Here is an 18,825-nt window from a genome sequence, read left to right as displayed (position 1 = left end):
CCCCCCGGCAAGCAGACAGAGTGAACACTGGCCTTCTTCCCCGACCTTCCCGCTATTTCCCTAAGGGGCTCCATCACCCGCCTAACGTTGGAGCTCCCAATAACTAATAAACCCCTCCCCCCCGTGTGCATGCTCGGACCTTGCTGAAGGAGCGGCCACATGTCCACTCACAGGCAGAGTGGGCGATGCCACACGGCCAGCCTCCACACTTACCCTCCGCCTCGTGCGCCGCGAACGCCGCTGAACCCGCCACTCCCCTTGGGGAGAGGGTGGCCCAACCGCGCCAGATACCCGCATGTCTCGACAGCAGGAACCGTGGGTGAAGCATGTGTAACACCTGGGCTGTACCATGCGACGCACCAGACTCCCCACTGCCGCTACACTCAGTGGCAGCAGCCTGAAGACGGCTGACCGCGGCCATCAACACGCTCAGCTGTTCGCGGACAGTGGCCAGCTCCCCCTGCATCCGTACACTGCAGTCACACATCGTATCTGTCCTAAGAAATCAATTTACTGTAGAGAGTTAATAAACTTTTAACTAGACTGCTAATTCACTAAAGGCGGCTGTCTGTTGGCTGAACTGTGGTTACTAGACACTTCTTGTAGAAAACAATGAAAAAAGCACTACCTGTCTAAGACTGTATTCAAAACACTAGCACTGCTGGCACTATGGCTGACTAAAGGGACTCTTGAGATCAGTTACTGCCCTGAATGGTGGTTACAAAATTAATGGTGCGCGTTCTTGCCTGGAGAGTGAAAATGATAATGCATGAGGTAACTGGCCCCTAACGAACTACGGTGGGTAGAGGCAGATAAAGTATTCAAACTGTCCGTGAATGTTGCGACATCGTAGCTGCGGCACATGTTCACACGCTCGAATGCGCCATAATGTCGCTCGATTTCGGGAATGCTTTCGATAGGGTGAGTCACCAGTGCCTTCTTGAAACAATGACCGTACTGGATTTTCTGCAATATTTTGTCAAGGTAATTGGTATAATGTTGAAGAACAACAGTTTCCAAATCATGATCAGTGGTCAGCTAACAAGGCAGCTCGCACTCAAGAGCTGTGTGCGCTGAGGTGGTCCTGTGTGGAGGGCCTCGTTCGCCACTGCTGCTGAGGCCCTGCTAGCCGCTCAGTAGAAACGGCTAGGAGGGCTGCACGCATGCGGACACACACACACACACACACACACACACACACACACACACACACACACACACACATACCGCCAGAATGTCGTGTGTTGGGCGTACACAGGTGATGTGGATGTAGTGATCGTTGGCGACAACGACTGGGAGAAGGCACTGCAGGTCACCAGCAAATCCGAACTTGCATCAGGTTCAAAGCTAAGCAACACTAAACCACACATCATGAATGTGGGGTGCGGAATATTTTTGCGAAACATGCGAGACCTCAGTCCAAGTTCTGGCTCTGGACTACAGGTCTAACGTAAATCGTACTGCAGCTGCAAACTCTAAGTGCTTGCCAGTGTGCCAGTTGGAGTCAAAGAATATAAGGCGAGAAGAGTTAACGACCTCAAAAGGGCACACTTTGCGCATATGTACATGGTCACTAAAGTCAACTGCGTGGCACATGTTTTACCCATACCACGTGAAACAGCAGCAAGATTTCTGTCAGCTACGAATCATTTTCTAATTCGTGGTAATATTTTTAAGATAAAGTTTGACACGTTGACCATCTCAGTCGGAAACAGGGGTGGGGATTAAATCTCACCGACTTTGGGAGAAAGTGAGAAACTTTATTCGTGTGTTCAACACACGACATGCGGAAGAAGACACAGACGACCCTCACGCCGCACTTACCAGACGAAATTACTCCCACTGTCTCGAATCCACCCACAGATGTACGGCACATCGCCAATGGCTTTTATCAATTTGAACAATTTTGATTCCAACTCAGTTATACTCAAACCAAAGTTGGCCGTCGAACATGGTAAAAGTCAAGAACATGTGCGTGGAATTAATGAGAAGCAAAAGCGGAAACGTGACTGTACAAAAGTGGCCGCACTACAGCTGGAGGGCCATTTCGACAAACATCGGCAACCCTCACCTACCAACAAGTGTGAAAACTACTCGGTAGAGGGCAGTAAACAGGAAAGTAGCAACCAAAGCGAAACTTGAGGCAGTCCACCTGGGTGGTCGGCAGCACGTGAGAGAATTACGACCTGATAGCAGGCGAGGTTTGTACGTGCTCAAGTGAAGGACATCTGGTGAGTTATCATACAATTGTTAGCCACAATAACACGAACTCTGCTCCCAGTACCTTGCCTTTCAATTTTTTTTGAATCGTAGCGACGTGCCTTGTGAATGAAGGAATGCTGTAAACTGGCTAAGAGGGCAGACAACGTACCACCTGCCAGCAGAGGGAGAGGAGACGGGCGGGCGCTGCGTGGGTCGCCGCACGCACGCCGGCCACAAGCGGGCCACGGGGCGGAGGCGGAAAACTGCGAGAGGAACTTCGCAACATGTTTCAGTACATACAGTTACGTGGTACAGTGTGCAAACTGAATAGAAAAAGGCGTAAACGCAAGAACATCATAATGAATCGTCCTTAAGCTCTTTTGTGTTAAACGGTGTTTCTTACTGCCTTACTTATTTTTAAGGAAACAGAAATCTAATTTGAAATACGTAGGTCAGAAGCACTCTATTTTGTGTTGAAGGAATCTCGGAGGAAAAGCTGGTCCTCACGACAGAGCACATGGTACTTTTTAGTACACTTTATTTCACTTCGTTCCGTATGTCGAAACTCCTTTTAACCAGAAGCGACTGCACTGATTTCTGCTGTTCTGCGTTACATTCATCGTCACCCGCTGTATCAGGAATCGCAGCACGGAGCTTCCGGCGCGTGCAGTACTCGGGGATGGCAGAAGACCAACTTTCCAAACGAGCCTCGGGAACTGAGGCATTGGGCGAGTTACAAGATGTGGCGAAATAAATCGGAAAGCAGACCATCGTGAACACAGGGCTTGGAAGGCGTCGCTCTCAGCTCAGTTTGTGTGCAAACATGGTCTTTCAGATGAAGTGCTAAAAATGAAAAAAAATTAGCAATAAAAAATAAAAAAATTATGCGCGAAAATAGCGCAGCAACTCGGTGACAGGTATGGGGCAGGCGTCGTGGCCAGACCTCGGAATGGTTAAAAAATTAAATGAAAGAAAAGGTGTTAAGGGCGCGAGTTTCTAGTTTGCATGAATTTTAATTCGTGGTAATAGTTGCTACTTAAGAAAAAGTTGAAATGATTCTTGCTACATATGCTGAAGGTCTGGGTTCGTTTCTCACATCCGGCAATCATTTTTAACAAGCATCAGCAGCATCTCTCCCACCTCTGGTAGCCTGGAGGAGAGTCGCTACAGGTTGGGCCCTGACAAAGGCGGAAGTCACGCCAGGTCGAAACTCTGTCACCAGTCACCTTTCTTAAGCGATATTTTTTTAAAATCAATGAGCCAATTCCTGTACAAGGCCGCAGCGCACTTGACTCTTACTGTATTCGAGCCTGAGACGTGGAAAATATTGACGATGGCCTGGAATTCGAACTCAGATCTCCATTTTCGTCACGCTTGATCACTTTCAGATGATGCATTTCCACTGCTTCATTGTCTCCACTTGTCTGCAAAGTCATACAGACATTCACAAGAGACACATCCCTGGGTTCGAATCCTGGCATGTCACTTTAAGTTGCAGCATGAGCTCAGCAAAATAAATGTGAGAAATTATTCTGATTTTACCAATTCTCTGGGCTTTGTTAACAATAATGGTGGTACTGGTTTCGAGTCCCAAGTCAGACGGGCAGGTTTTCGTCCTGTCGTGTCAGTTTCAAACATGCCACTCCGAGCTACTGGTGAAAGAGAATAGTACAGTCGAGGTATCTTTGTATGTAGTCAACAACGATGTGTCCAGGTTTCGATTCCTAGTCAGTAGAAAATTTTCATCATTGAATTTAAAATCATGACATGTCCACATTTCGCTGCTCATGAACTAAATCAATATATAACGTTTATGCGTGACTAGAGGTCAGTGTCGATAGGTGTTGGTTTCGAATGCCCATTACACAAAACACTTTCGTTTCCTGGTTTCAGTTTGTCATCTCATTGCTGGTTAAAAATGACGATTTCTGACGTTTCATTCTGCTTAGTTAACCATCCGATTAAGTGCTGCGTTCGAATCTCCGGGAAACACAAAACTTTATGGCAGATCATTTCAAGTTTCAACTTGCACAGAGTTTGTTACTTTTGACTGAAACCATGCTCGAGATATTTCTTCTTTACTTGTTAGATTGCATTCCCGGATTGTAGCGAAGTAAGAAAACTTTTGTCATGTCTTTTAAAGGAGGATGCTGCTTTCTGAGGTTTCATTTATTGCAATAAGTTTGAATATGCAAGCGTAATGGCTGTGTAATGTCCAATAACACGATTCCTGGTATTTACATTATCGAAGTGTCAATTTGCATGTAAACCGATAATCACACAGAGCAGTTTTCTCTTGTGGTCTCGTGCAGTGAACATTTTGTACAGGCAAAGGCTGTACCGAAAACAGAGCAGAGGAACAATGTTACGAGGACTGATTACAAATCAGGCGAAACACAATTCAGGTGAAACACAATTCAGATCGTTCCGTAAAGTTTCTGGCGTGCAGCCGCATAAATTCAGCCTCTTCTCCTAATATTTCGGCCGAACACCGTCCCGCCATCTCCAGAGTGAGCCGAGGTGACTGACGCTGCCGCACTTGGTCCGTCCTATTAAACCCGAGGACCGAACCACTGAATTCATGCGGCTGCACGCCAGAAACTTTATAGAACAGTCCTTACTCCGAAAAAACTATGATGAACAACTGAGGTCGTTCAGATGATTTTGAGCGTGATAGCACATGTTAAATACATGTGCGTATGCTATGAGGCCATAAAATCTCACACACACACACACACACACACACACACACACACACACACACACACACACACTTTTTTTTATGGGGGTGGTGTTGGCGAGTTGGTGTTTATGTCTCACATGTTTTGAATAAATTGTTGTCTATGTGTCAGAAAGTTTCAGTGTTTGGTGAGGCTGAATGAAGAAAACTGCCGGTAACTGCAGTGAATTTTTTTTTGCGTGCACACCAGGAAAATGTCTGTTTGAAAACCAGGAGACGGGATTCTTCTTGTGTGTGACGTCTGGCAGTGAAGCTGCAGACAGAGACCAGTATCAACTGCAAGAAGCCTGTTCTGTAGTGGAGGTGAGCGACTGGTTAGGTGTAGCGTCCCGAGAGTGAAGGAACTGACTTGCAGCAATGAGTGTGACAAAATGTGGTAATGAAATTCTTTCAGAGGTTGTATTATGCTATTTGTAATGGACGATTAATGAAGATTTTCTTATGAGGGCGATAGAACAGATGTACTGTAATTTAATACATACACACAATTGCGCATTGTTTTGTACTGTGGGAGGGGGAATACGGTAGATTTGTTTCAGGACAGATTTGTATTCGCAACAGTTGTTTCCTCGTGTGGCTGTTTTCCCCATTGTGTGCTGTGTGTTTGCAGCAGAGAGTGGCAGTTTGTGTGTTTTTTGCAGGAGCCTCTCTGCAGAGGAGAGGGCCAGGAGGCTGATCCAGGCGGCTGAGCAGGGGGCAGTGGGGGAGCTGAGTGCGCTGATCACCGCAGGGGCCGACGTGGGGGCGAGGGGCGAGGGTGGGTGGACCGCCCTGCACTGGGCAGCGTACAGGGGAGACGTCGAGGCGGCGAGGCTGCTGGTGGGGGCGGCGGTCGACGCCAGGGACAGCAGGGGGTGTACGCCGCTGCACTGTGCGGCAGCCTATGGCCGCGCAGAAGTGGCGGCTGCGCTGCTCGATGCGGGGGCCGACAGGAGAGCCACAACTGGTGATGGGCGGACAGCGCTGGACATCGCCAGGCAGTACAACAGGAGGCGGCTGGTGGAGATGCTGTCATGAGGCAGACATTCCAGCGAACTCTGTGCAAAAAAACAGGAGAACTGAAAGAGTTTGTAGGAGAGCAATATTCATAATTTTTTAAATAAAGATCCAAAAAATTCAATCCTATTGTGACTCACTAATTTCAGACCTCTTCAAGCAACATACAACACACAAATACTCTAAGGAACGTTGTAGCAAAAGCCAGACAACGCCAGATAACAGCAAAATAATTCAGGTAACAACGGACAATCCTTCTCTCAAGAAAAATGTCTCGAGTACACTTTCAGACTAAACTTGGCAAAAGTCAACAGTTCACTGTGAACAAACACAACTGCTCTATAATATCTGATCGCCGAAAAGTATTTCACACCAGTCTGCAAGGTGCTGCATCAGACTACTCTAATTTGCAACATACCGAGATTAACGCTATATGAGTTCTATCACCAGAATTTTCGCTCCTGATGTCAGACTCAATTGCCGGCCGCGGTGGTCTCGAGGTTCTAGGCGCGCAGTCCAGAACCGCGCGGCCGCTACGGTCGCAGGTTCGAATCCTGCCTCGGGCATGGATGTGTGTGATGTCCTTAAGTTAGTTAGGTTTAAGTAGTTCTAAGTTCTAGGGGACTGATGACCACAGCTGTTAAGTCCCATAGTGCTCAGAGCCATTTGTACCATTTGAATCGGACTCAATTTACTTCTCCATATTCAGCAAACATTCTACTCTACCGTAGCTGTTGTGTTTAATAACAACGAGATCGTAGTAGCAGTATGCACACTACATAATGCGACTATCATCTGGAACCATACAGTCAGTCTACATTTAACTAAACACAATCAGACCACAAGATCACATGCATACAAAATATGAAGGAAATCCTCTCTATCTGGTACTGTTGTCTCTACTTGACGTAAAAGATGGCAACAAGCAAAGTAATTCTAGTTGTATTAGAGACAGAACACCGAGGCCCGAATTTCAGCACACGAAAGCAATTTCGCAACGACGCAAACGAGTCTCCACACTCATTGGTCACAACGGCACAGCTGAGACGGTAACGCAAGTCGTGCAACTACAGGTAGTAAAATTACACTTACCTTCACTCATACATCGAGTAAATAAGTGTAGTGGAGAGTGTACGCCTGTCAGCTGCTGTCACCTCACTTCACTCCCTGTGGCCGTGCTGCGGTCGCAGCTGACCCAGCTCGCCGCTCCCTGCCAGTCCGTGACTCCTGCCACAACTGTCAGCGTCCCCTCTGCTTGTGAGGTGCCAGCAGGCAAATGGCAGAACAGTCCGTAAGGCCGTCACTCAAACTTCACTCACAAAGAGTACTGACAAGGCGCAGAAGAAATGCTCAGGCACAACATTGCCTTCATGAATCTTTTCAACAGTAAAATTTCTTCTCCGAGACCTTCGTTGTTCACGTCTACACTGTAGCAAGATTCGTCGTTTCCCACAGGCTCTTGGACCGGAGAATCGTGTTCGCTTACATAGTTCCATGGGAAACGGAATGTGTCCGTGTTGCGTGTGGCTGCACGCAGTACAGTCAAGTTCCCTACAGCTGTGTAATAACGTGGCAAACATTTAGCTGAAAACTATTCCTCGAGCTATGGTTTAAATCGTCCCCTGCTGCTTCATCAACAAAGCGTTTTCTTCTGCCCTGCCGTTTCTCTCCGTCATCAGTCATTACATTCAGTTCAGGTGATATTCCAATATTTTCTGCTACTTCGCAACTTCCTGCATAAATAGTATCCCAACATTTCTCAGCTGATTTAATTCTTCTGCGAGACTCTTATTACTACTACTTGAAACATATGTTTCTCCGGTTTGAAGTAGAACTTTACGTATGTTTATGCAAGTAATAATTTCAAACACTTCTGAATACTCATTAGTTTAATGTGTTGCTCCAAGTTATTAGCAAGTTCAGCCGTCCATTGTAATCCTGGCAAATTCTCGGCAAATGGATGCATGGCACCTACCCACACAGACCCTCTCGTTGCCGATATTTTCTTTTAAAACTTTCCGTAGCTACCACTTTCATTTTAACCCCCCAGGGGGTTCACAACTCTTTTGTGGACACGTGCGTAGTGAGCACGGGACCCCGAGCTAATGTGGCCCTCCTTCCTTTCCGGGTTGCATACCTTCCCTTTCCTCATCCTTCCCCCTCCCCCAACTTCGCCCCCCCTCACCTCTGGCTCTTTCCTTCCCTTTCTCCCCCTCTGGTAGTATGGTTTGTGCCTACGTCCGGAGACGGACGCTCTTAACTGTTACAAATTCCTTGCTTTCTATACTTGCAAGTCTTCGTCCTTCCTCTGTCCTTCTCTTTTCCTTCCCGCTTCTCTCTGCACTTTTCTCCGCTGCGGCGTTTGAGACCCCTCTTCTTTCCTTTCCCTTTCTCTTTTTTCCTCCCTGTGCGTGTCTGAAGGCCAACCCATGCACTTCCATGCGTAGCCGGTGATGGGTAACGCGTAATTCCCCGCCCCGGGTAGACAGGTAGGACACGTACGTACCCCCTGGTAATGGCCAGGCCCAGGGAGGGGTGATTACCTGAGCTGGTACCTCCCGAAAGTGCCGATTGGTCCCTCCGTCCGTTTGTCGGGAGGTGTGACCTGAGGTGTGAACAATCACCTAAGGCGGGAGTGCCCTCAGTGAGGGCCCCCACAAGGGAGGAGCGCGCCATCGGAGACGCTGGTAATCATGGGGGATTCTTCCGCAATGGTTTCCTCACCTTCCAGTATGTCTGCTCACAAACGTAAGTTCACTGACTCTCAGCCATAGACAGTTCTTCCATTGTTGCCACAGTTCCTTGTTGTTTCTCGGTCTGACGAAGGTCACGACTTATCCACGGTCAACCCTTTCATTATTCAGAAAGGTGTCGACACAATTGCAGGTCCTGTAAAGTCTTGTTCCGGATTACGGAATGGCACCCTGTTGTTAGAAACAGTCAGTGCCCTCCAGGCACAAAATTTGCTGCGTACTTCTCTGCTCCACACCTTCCCTGTCCGGGTGGAACCGCACCGTACCTTAAATTCCTCGTGTGGAGTTGTTTATACACGCTCCCTCGATGGATTGTCTGACGAAGAAATTCAGCACTACCTGTCTGACCAGGGCATAACGGCTTTTCATAGTTCTGAAAAGGGTTGACACGAACATCATTCCAACCCGCACTGTCTTCTTGACATTTGACAAAGTTCAATTCCCATCGAAAATCAAAGCAGGCTATGAGATAATTTCCGTTCGCCCTTATGTCCCAAACCCTACGCGTTGCTATCGGTGTCAGCGGTTCAATCACACCAGCCAGTCCTGTTCCAATCCGGCCATCCCCCTGCAGGTTCGGGGGTTAGAATAGGCCCGCGGTATTCCTGCCTGTCGTAAGAGGCGACTAAAAGGAGTCTCACATGTTTCGGCCTTATGTGATGGTCCCCTCTCGTGTTTGACCTCCATCTTTCTAAATTATTCCGAAGAGCGAGCCAATTGGGGAAGGGCGCCTTACGTGGTGCACTGTATCCGTCGTGCATTGAGACCTTTAGCCGGCTTTTTCGTCGTTGCAATGGTGTCCCGCTCGTTTTCCATCTCTTGGGCGAGGATACGTCCCTGGGTGCGATTCCCACGCTGCACTCTGCAGTGTTTCTTTTAACTGCGACGACGACCTTGGACAGTTTTGCACCTAAGATCCAGCACGGTAGCCAGTCCGTTGTGGTGGGGCCGCCATGTACCCTCTTAGTTGTAGCCCCCTGACAACACAGGGATCGCTCTACTGATGCCTGCGCCGTTAACTCCCCACGTATGCCAAGGAGTAGATGCACGTCTCCCTGGGGCATCAGGACTCCCGGCAATGGACATCCTGCCAGGTGGCTATTGCTGCGGCTGGGTGGCGCCCGTGGGGAGGGCCCTTGGTCGGAGTAGGTGGCATCAGGGCGGATGACCCGCAATGAAGCGTGGTACATCATCTCTCGCTGGCGGCCAGCCGCCAGCCGTCTCTAAGCGTTCTCGGGCTCAATTTAATGCTGAAAAGTACAATCCGAAAACGTTCCCTTCTCTGGCCACGCTGTGGGAGGAGCGTAAGTCTCAGGATGGAGGTACTAGTTATTCGCCCCGATTCTTAGTTTGTACGAGAGCTGATGGGGAGTCTTTTCTCTCCACAAAGCCTCAGTTCTTCGTCGAGCATTTAGAGGACAAGTTTGGGGAGGTGGAGGGCTTGTCAAAAATGCGCTCTGGATCGGTCCTGATCCAAACGGCATCCTCTGCCCAGTCACGACGGTTGCTTGCTTGTGACAAGTTGGGGGATGTTGCTGTTACGATCACGCCGCATAAGAGTTTAAATATGGTTCAGGGAGTTATTTACCACAAGCACCTTCTTTTGCAGTCTGATGACGAGCTGCGCGCCAACTTAGAGCGCAGGGGTGTACATTTCGTCCAGCGCGTTCATCGGGGTCCGAAGGAAAATCAGATAGCTACCGGTGCCTTCATCTTGGCCTTCGAGGGTGATACGTTACCGGAAAAGGTCAAGGTGATGGTCTACCGATGTGACGTCAGGCCCTATATTCCTCCCCCGATGCGGTGCTTCAAGTGCTGGAAGTTCGGCCATATGTCTTCCCGCTGCACTTCCAGCCTGACGTGTCGAGATTGCGGACGCCCGTCTCATCCCGATACTCCATGTGCCCCGCCTCCCATCTGTGTCAACTGCGGGAAGCACCATTCACCTTGCTCGCCTGACTGCAAAGTCTTTCAGAAAGAGCGCAAAATTATGGAATATAAGACCCTGGACCGGCTGACCTATACTGAGGCCAAAAGGAAATATGACACTCCATCCTGTGAGAATGACATCTTCTTATGCAGCTGCTACGACAACTGTGCTAGCCCCATCAGTTTAGAGACTTCCAGCCAGCTCGATAAGCAGTACGACTCCTCCTGCCCCCTTGCCTGTGGGGGGCTCTACCCAACCGGTTGCTCCTGCACCACCTACCTCAGGAGCAACCTCCTCCCACCAGTCGGGGACGTCCGTCCCCGCTTCTCAGCCGGAGAAGCGTCTAACTTCTTCGGCTACTCTCGCCCATAAGAGTTCCCTTGGGACCCTCCCTTCCCAGGGTTCCACCAGCGGGAAGGATGACGGCCGCCAGTGGCATAAGTCCTCACCAGCGGCCGGGCGTAGGGCTTCACGATCCTCCTCTGTCCCAGAGACTGAATCGATGAAGCCTTCCCAGCCGGTGCAACCCAAGGTTCAGCGAGAGAAGTCCAAGCGAAAGACCTCTAAGGCCAAAGAACTTGCGGTGGCGCCAACCCCACCGCACCTTTCGCGCTCTGCGTCTGAGGATGCAGTCGAGATTCTAGCATCTGCTGAGGACCTTGATCTCGCTGGTCCCTCAGACGCCATGGATGCCTCTCGTACGGGTACTGAATCGGTGGCAGTGAGTGAACAAGCGGCGTAAATTGCCTTCCCAGGCCTTTCACACCTTTCTCAGCCATGGACAATATCATACTCCAGTGGAACTGCGGCAGTTTTTTCCACCATCTAGCTGAGCTCCAACAACTTATCAGCCTTCACCCTTTCTTCTGCATTGCTCTTCAGGAAACTTGGTTTCCAGCAATGCGAACCCCCGCCCTCCGTGGCTATCGGGGTTATTATAAGAACCGGGCAGCATATGAAAGGGTGTCGGGTGGCGTCTGCCTCTATGTCCTTCACACTCTGCACAGCGAGTCTGTCCCTCTCCACACACCTTTAGAGGCTGTCGCTGTTCGGGTGTGGACGCCACAGGCTGTTACCGTCTGCAGTCTTTACCTTCCACCGGATGGTGATGTCTCGCAGCATGTCCTGGCTGCGCTGATAGCCCAATTGCCGCCACCTTTCTTGCTATTGGGCGACTTCAATGCCCATAACCCTCTGTGGGGTGGGTCAGTGGCAACAGGTCGAGGCGCCATCGTTGAGCATTTATTGTCGCAGCTCGATCTCTCGCTGTTAAATGATGGTGCCTTCACACACTTCAGTGTGGCGCATGGCACATACTCCGCCATTGACCTTTCAATATGTAGCCCTAGCCTCTTACCGTCTGTCCAATGGCGTGTGCATGACAACCTGTGTGGTAGTGACCACTTTCCGCTCTTTTTGTCACTACCACAGCATCACTCTTCTGGGCGCCCTAGCAGATGGGCTATGAATAAGGCTGACTGGGACTTGTTCTCCTCCACTGCCGCTCTTGAGTCTCTCTCTAATGACGACATTGATGCGGTGGTTCAATCGGTCACCACCGGCATCGTTACTGCCGCCGAATCTGCCATTCCCCGTTCTTCTGGGTCCCCTCGGCGGAGGGCTGTGCCTTGGTGTTCGCCTGAGATCGCTGAAGCGATTAAAGATCGCCGGCGGGCGCTCCAGTGTCACAAGCGACATCCCTCCTTAGACCACCTTATCGCCTTCAAACGGCTGCGTGCGCGGGCCCGCCTCCTTATCCGCCAAGGCAAGGAGGAGTGCTGGGAGCGGTATGTGTCCACCATTGGCCTCCATGTCACTCCTTCGCAGGTCTGGGCCAAGATTCGACGCGTCTACGGCTATCGGACCCCTGCCAGCGTCCCTGCGCTCTCACTGAATGGAGCCGTTTGTACTGACTCCGACGTCATTGCCAATCGCTTAGCAGAGCATTTTGCTATGAGTTCCGCTTCTGCGAATTACCCCCAGGCCTTCCGCTCCATTAAAGAGCGGATGGAACGTCGGAGCCTTTCGTTTCGCACCAACCACTCAGAATCTTACAATGCTCCATTCAGTGAGTGGGAATTTCGCAGTGCCCTAGCTGCTTGCCCTGATACCGCTCCTGGGCCAGATGGCATCCACTGTCAGATGCTGAAACACCTTTCAGTGGACTGCCAGCGGCGCCTTCTCGATCTTTACAACCGTCTTTGGGTCGAGGGGGGGTTTCCGTCGCAATGGCGGGAAGGCGTTGTCATCCCCGTTTTGAAACCTGGAAAGACCCCTCTGGAGGTGGACAGCTACCGCCCCATTAGCCTCACCAACGTTCTTTGTAAGCTTCTCGAACGGATGGTGAGCCGGCGCTTAAATTGGGTACTGGAGTCTCGGGGCCTTCTGGCTCCGTCTCAGGGTGGGTTCCGGAAAGGTCGCTCCGCCGCCGACAATCTGGTGAGCCTGGAGTCGGCCATCCGTACTGCCTTTACCCGCCGTCAGCACCTGGTCGCTGTCTTTTTCGACATGCGGAAGGCGTACGATACGACATGGCGTCATCACATCCTTTCTACGCTTCATCGATGGGGTCTTCCGGGCCCTCTGCCGATCTTCATCCGCAATTTCCTGTCGTATCGTACCTTCCGCGTGCAAGTCGCAGCCTCCTATAGTTCCACCCACGTCCAGGAGAACGGTGTGCCACAGGGTTCTGTTTCAAGTGTCTGCCTGTTTTTAATAGCCATTAACGGGCTCGCTGCGGCCGTGGGAAATTCTGTCTCTGCTTCCCTGTATGCTGACGACTTCTGCCTTTATTACAGCTCTACTGGCATTGCTGCTGTTGAACGTCAGCTACAGGGCGCTATCCGTAAGGCGCAGTCTTGGGCTGTAGCGCATGGGTTTCAGTTTTCGGCAGCCAAGACCCGCGTTATGCATTTCTGCCGGCGCCGAACAGTCCATCCTGAGCCGCGGCTTTATCTTGCCGATGAACTTCTTGCTGTGGTGGAGACACACAGGTTTTTGGGGGTGGTTTTCGATGCCCGGTTGACTTGGCTGCCTCATATCCGGCAGCTTAAACAGACGTGTTGGCGGCATCCAAACGCTCTGAGATGCTTGAGCCACACCCGCTGGGGCGCCGACCGCTCTACCCTGTTGCGGCTCTACCAGGCGTTAATCCAGTCCCGTCTGGATTATGGGAGCCTGGCTTATGGCTCAGCATCCCCATCTGCGTTACGGGTGCTGGACCCGATTCTCCACAGCGGGATACGCCTTGCTACTGGTGCTTTCCGCACAAGCCCTGTGGACAGCGTACTAGTGGAGGCAAGTGTACCTCCACTGCGGTTCCGGCGCCAATGTTTGCTGGCCGCTTATGCTGCCCATGTTCTAAGCTTGCCCGGGCATCCAAATTATCGTGTCCTGTTCCCGCAGTCAGTCGTCCATCTGCCAGACCGTCGGCCCCGGTCGGGTTGTCCGATCGCCGTACGCGTCAAGGAGCTTCTCTGTGGGCTTGGGTTTTTCCCTGTTCCACCTCCTTTCCGGGCGCCTCTGCGTACACCCCGTGGTGTGTTCCTCGCCCTTGCCTTCGGCTCGACTTGGCACAGGGCTCGAAGGACTCGGTCCCTCCAGAGGCCTTCCGCCGCCGCTTTTATTCCATCCTGGCCACGTATCAGGGCTCTGGAATTGTTTACACCGACGGTTCGATGGTTGCTGGTCGTGTCGGGTATGCGCTAACTCTACATCTACATCTACATCCATACTCCGCAAGCCACCTGACGGTGTGTGGCGGAGGGTACCTTCAGTACCTCTATCGGTTCTCCCTTCTATTCCAGTCTCGTATTGTTCGTGGAAAGAAGGATAGGGGACCATTCCGAACAACGGTCCTTGGCGGCTGGCTCCAGCGTCTACACTGCTGAGCTAGTCGCCGTCTTTCGAGCCCTAGACTATATCCGCTCCTGCTCAGGTGAGTCCTTCGTTATCTGTAGCGATTCCCTGAGCGGTTTACGAGCTCTCGACCAGTGTTTTCCTCGTTCTCGTCTGGTGATGGCTATCCATGAGTCCCTGCATACTCTTGTGCGTTGCGGCCGCTCTGTGGTCTTTGTGTGGACCCCCGGTCATGTCGGTATCCCGGGCAATGAACATGTTGACCGCCTGGCGAAAGAGGCCACGAGTAAACCATCTCTGGATGTTGGCCTCCCAGAGGCTGATTTGCGGGCAGTCCTCCGCTGAAAAGTTTTTGCACTTTGGGACGCTGAATGGCGCGATCGGATTACACCCAATAAACTCCGTGCCATTAAGGAGACGACGACTGTGTGGCAGTCCTCCATGCGAGCCAACCGCAGGGACTCAGTCGTCCTTTGTCGGCTCCGCATTGGCCACTCCTGGCTAACACAAAGTTATTTACTGCGCCGGGAGGACCCTCCTGTATGTCGCTGCGGGGCGGCTTTGACGGTGGCCCACATTCTGTTGGCCTGCCCCTTTTTAGCTGTGGTCAGGCAGACATTTGCGCTGCCTGATACGCTCCCTGCCGTTTTATCTGATGACCCTGTTATGGCTGCCTTAGTTTTACGTTTTATTAGGGCAGGGAGTTTTTATTCTTTCATCTGAGTGTTTCTGTTTTATTTTATTTTTGTGTTGATTCTGGCCTTTGGCCTATGATTTTAAACTGATCTTTTAATGTGTTTCTAAGTGGTTGGCTTTTCCTTTTTTATTTCTATGGTCGGCCAACCACTGTCACACTCTGTGTGGTTTTAGTTCGTTTTGTCTTGTCCTTGTCTCCGTTTCTCTTTTTCTGTATCGTCTGTGATCTATTCTGTTCCTCGTTTTTATTCTCTGTGGGTGTTCTTTGTATTTGGAAAAAGGGACCGATGACCGTAGCAGTCTGGTCTCTTTCATCCCCCAAACCAACCAACCAACCAACCAACCAATCCGGCCAAATGTGTTACGTGTGGCAAGGATGCCCATGAGGGTGCTTGTCCACCTCCATCCCCTCGCTGCATCAGCTGTATGGGTGACCACGCTGCTTCTTCTCGAGATTGCCCCGTTTTTAAGGACGAAAAGCTCATCCAGGAAATCAGAGTGAAGGAAAAGGTGTCAACCTTTGCTGCTCGAAAATTATTCGCCAGTCGCCAGCCCACCGTGCCTCAGACAGGAAAAGACAGCACTGTCCTTGCTTCTCCTCGGCCAACAAAGGAGGCGGCCACGCAGACTTGCGACCTCACCTTTAGTACCACGGTCGTCAGATCGGCCAGCGCAAAGATCGCCCGTTCAACCTCACCACTTTCGCCTGCCCACTCTATGGCTCATCATTCATCGGGTTCTGCTAAATCTCTAGCCCAAAAGTCAGACACCAAGCCTTCCAAAAAAGAGCATACTCGTTAAGAGTTTTTACGTACCGCAACTTCCCAACTATCAGTTCCTCCTTCATCTAAACATCATACTTCTAAGAAGGCTACAAAGAAACCCAGTTCCTCTCCTTCTCCGCCAAGGCGTGTCCCATCTACAGCACCACCTGGTGGAAATCGCCCTCGGCCGTCTTCTGTGTCGCTGAGGCGCACTGCTGGTGGCCGGTCAACCAGCCGATCGCTGGTGGCAGGAGCTGCTCCTGACCAACCTATGGATCAGGATCTTCTGCCTTCGGCTGACTGCCATTCCATGCTGTCGGTCGCTAGCTTCGAGCAGTCTTTGAGTTGACAGCAACTTTGGTCACATTCCTCCATTTTCTGTTCACCCCGTGTCCATTATCCAATGGAATATCCGCGGCATTCGAGCCAATAGGGATGAATTGTCGATCTTCTTACGATCCTACTCGCCGGTCATCTTCTGTCTTCAGGAAACAAAGCTGCGTCCCCATGACCGCTTTGTTCTCCCTCATTTTCAGTCCGTCCGATATGATCTCCCCTCTGTTGAAGGCTCTCCAGCCCATGGAGGACTCATGATTCTTCTCCATGATACTCTCCATTATCACCCAATCCCCTTAAACACTTCCGTCCAAGCTGTCGCCGTCCGTCTTTCCCTTTCCGGATAGACGTTCTCTCTTTGTACTGTATACATTGCATCGTCCACACCAATGGCACGAGCTGATCTCCTTCATCTTCTTGGTCAGCTTCCACCCCCTATTTGCTGGTTGGGGACTTCAATGCCCACCACCTGCTTTGGGGATCCCCACATCCTTGTCCATATTGCTAGACGTCTTCCACCAAGCGAATCTAGTTTGCCTCAACACTGGGGTCCCCACATTTTTGTCTGCCTCCACGACAAATTTATCTCATTTGGGCCTTGCGGTCGGTACTGTTCCGCTAGCTCGGCGCTTCGAATGGTTCGCCCTTGATGATACACACTCGAGTGACCACCTTCCATGTGTCCTCAGACTGCAGCCTCAACTGCCATATATGCGCCCGCGACGCTGGAAGTTTGCCCAAGCCGATTGGACACTTTTTTCGTCTCTAGCGACATTCGATGACCGTCGCTTTCCCAGCGTCGACGATGAGGTCACACATATTACCGACGTTATTCTTACAGCTGCGGAACGTTCAATACCATGCACCTCCGAATTGCCCCGGCGCCCCCCAGTTCCTTGGTGGAACGAGGCATGTCGTGACGCACTACGTGAGCGGCGACGTGCTCTTCGCATTTTCCGTCACCATCCTACTTTGGCCAACTGTATCCGCTATAAGCAGCTCCGTGCGCGATGCCGTCGCGTCATCCGCGATAGCAAGAAGGCAAGCTGGAAATTCTTTATTAGCTCATTTAACACCTTCACTCCCTCCTCGGAAGTTTGGAGTCGGCTTCGACGGTTCTCAGGCGCGCCTAGTTTCTCCCCGGTCTCTGGTCTCACTGTTGCGCATGATACATTAGTGGACCCCGTCGTAATTTCTAACTCGTTGGGTCAGCACTTTGCTGAGATTTCGAGCTCTTCCAATTACCCGCCAGCGTTTCTCCCGAAGAAACGTGCAGCGGAAGTGCGACCTCCTGCTTTCTCCTCTCCGAATCGCGAAAGCTACAATACTGTTTTCTCCATGCGGGATCTCCAACATGCACTCTCTTCTTCTCGCTCCTCCGCCCCAGGACCGGATGGTATCCACGTCCAAATGTTGCTGCGTCTATCAACCCATAGTCTGCGTTACCTCCTTCGCCTTTATAATCGAATTTGGACCGACAGTACTTTTCCCCGACGATGGCGGGAAGCTGTCGTCGTTCCTGTTCCGAAATCTGGAAAGGACAAACATCTCCTCTCTAGCTATCGCCCCATTTCTCTCATGAGTAGTGTCAGTAAGGTTTTGGAGCGTATGGTGAATTACCGTTTAGCTTGGTGGCTGGAATCCCGCAGTCTTTTAACACCAGCCCAATGCGGATTCCGAAAGCATCGTTCTGCAGTTGACCATCTAGTTGCTCTCTCCACTTATATCATGAATAATTTTCTCCGGAAACGCCAAACGGTAGCAATATTTTTTGATCTGGAGAGAGCATACGATACCTGTTGGAGGACAGGCATCCTCCGCACACTGTTCGCTTGGGGCTTTCGAGGCCGGCTGCCCCTTTTTCTTCGCGAATTTATGGCAGAGCGCACATTTCGGGTGCGAGTGAACACTACTCTCTCCCGTACTTTCTCCCAAGAAAACGGGGTACCCCAGGGCTCCGTGCTGAGTGTTGTACTGTTTGCCATTGCCATCAATCCAATTATGGATTGTCTCCTTCCTGATGTCTCGGGCTCCCTCTTTGTGGACGATTTTGCGATCTACTACAGCTCTCAACGGACCAGCCTTCTTGAACGACGTTATCAAGGATGTCTCGATCGCCTCCACTCTTGGAGCATCGCAACCGGCTTCCGTTTTTCTCCCAGTAAGACCGTTTGTGTTCATTTTTGGCGACATAAGGAGTTTCTTCCACCCTCCTTACATCTAGGACCTGACAACCTTCCGTTTTCAGACGTCGCTAAATTGTTGGGTCTTATGTTTGACAGAAAACTATGCTGGTCCTCCCACATTTCGTATCTTTCGGCTCGCTGTCTGCGATCCCTCAACACCCTCCGTTTCCTGAATGGTACCTCCTGGGGAGTGGACAGAGTGGTCCTTCTCCACCTCTATCGCGCCTTAGTGCGCTCGAAATTGGACTATGGAAGCATAGTCTACTCCTCTGCTCGGCCGTCTATTCTTCGGCGTCTCGACTCTATCCACCACCGTGGATTACGTTTAGTGTCTGGAGCTTTTTACACCAGCCCTGTGGAAAGC

The 18,825-nt window shown here is 50.9% G+C and overlaps 1 protein-coding gene across 1 annotated transcript in view; it reads left to right on the top strand.

Annotated features, from left to right (window-relative positions):
• Positions 1 to 5,959, top strand: part of LOC126426537 (ankyrin-3-like) — a 305,624-nt gene extending 299,665 nt beyond the window's left edge. The window contains exon 4 of the mRNA XM_050088440.1: positions 5,584 to 5,959. Within this exon, the coding sequence (XP_049944397.1) occupies positions 5,584 to 5,959 (376 nt within the window). The remainder of the gene's footprint in view (positions 1 to 5,583) is intronic.
• The last annotated feature ends 12,866 nt before the right edge of the window (positions 5,960 to 18,825 follow it).

Source organism: Schistocerca serialis, chromosome 11 (assembly GCF_023864345.2).
Source record: "Schistocerca serialis cubense isolate TAMUIC-IGC-003099 chromosome 11, iqSchSeri2.2, whole genome shotgun sequence".
Taxonomy (NCBI): domain Eukaryota; kingdom Metazoa; phylum Arthropoda; class Insecta; order Orthoptera; family Acrididae; genus Schistocerca; species Schistocerca serialis.
The sequence above is the reverse complement of the archived record's forward strand: the minus strand, read 5'-3'. Positions and strand labels throughout refer to the sequence as shown.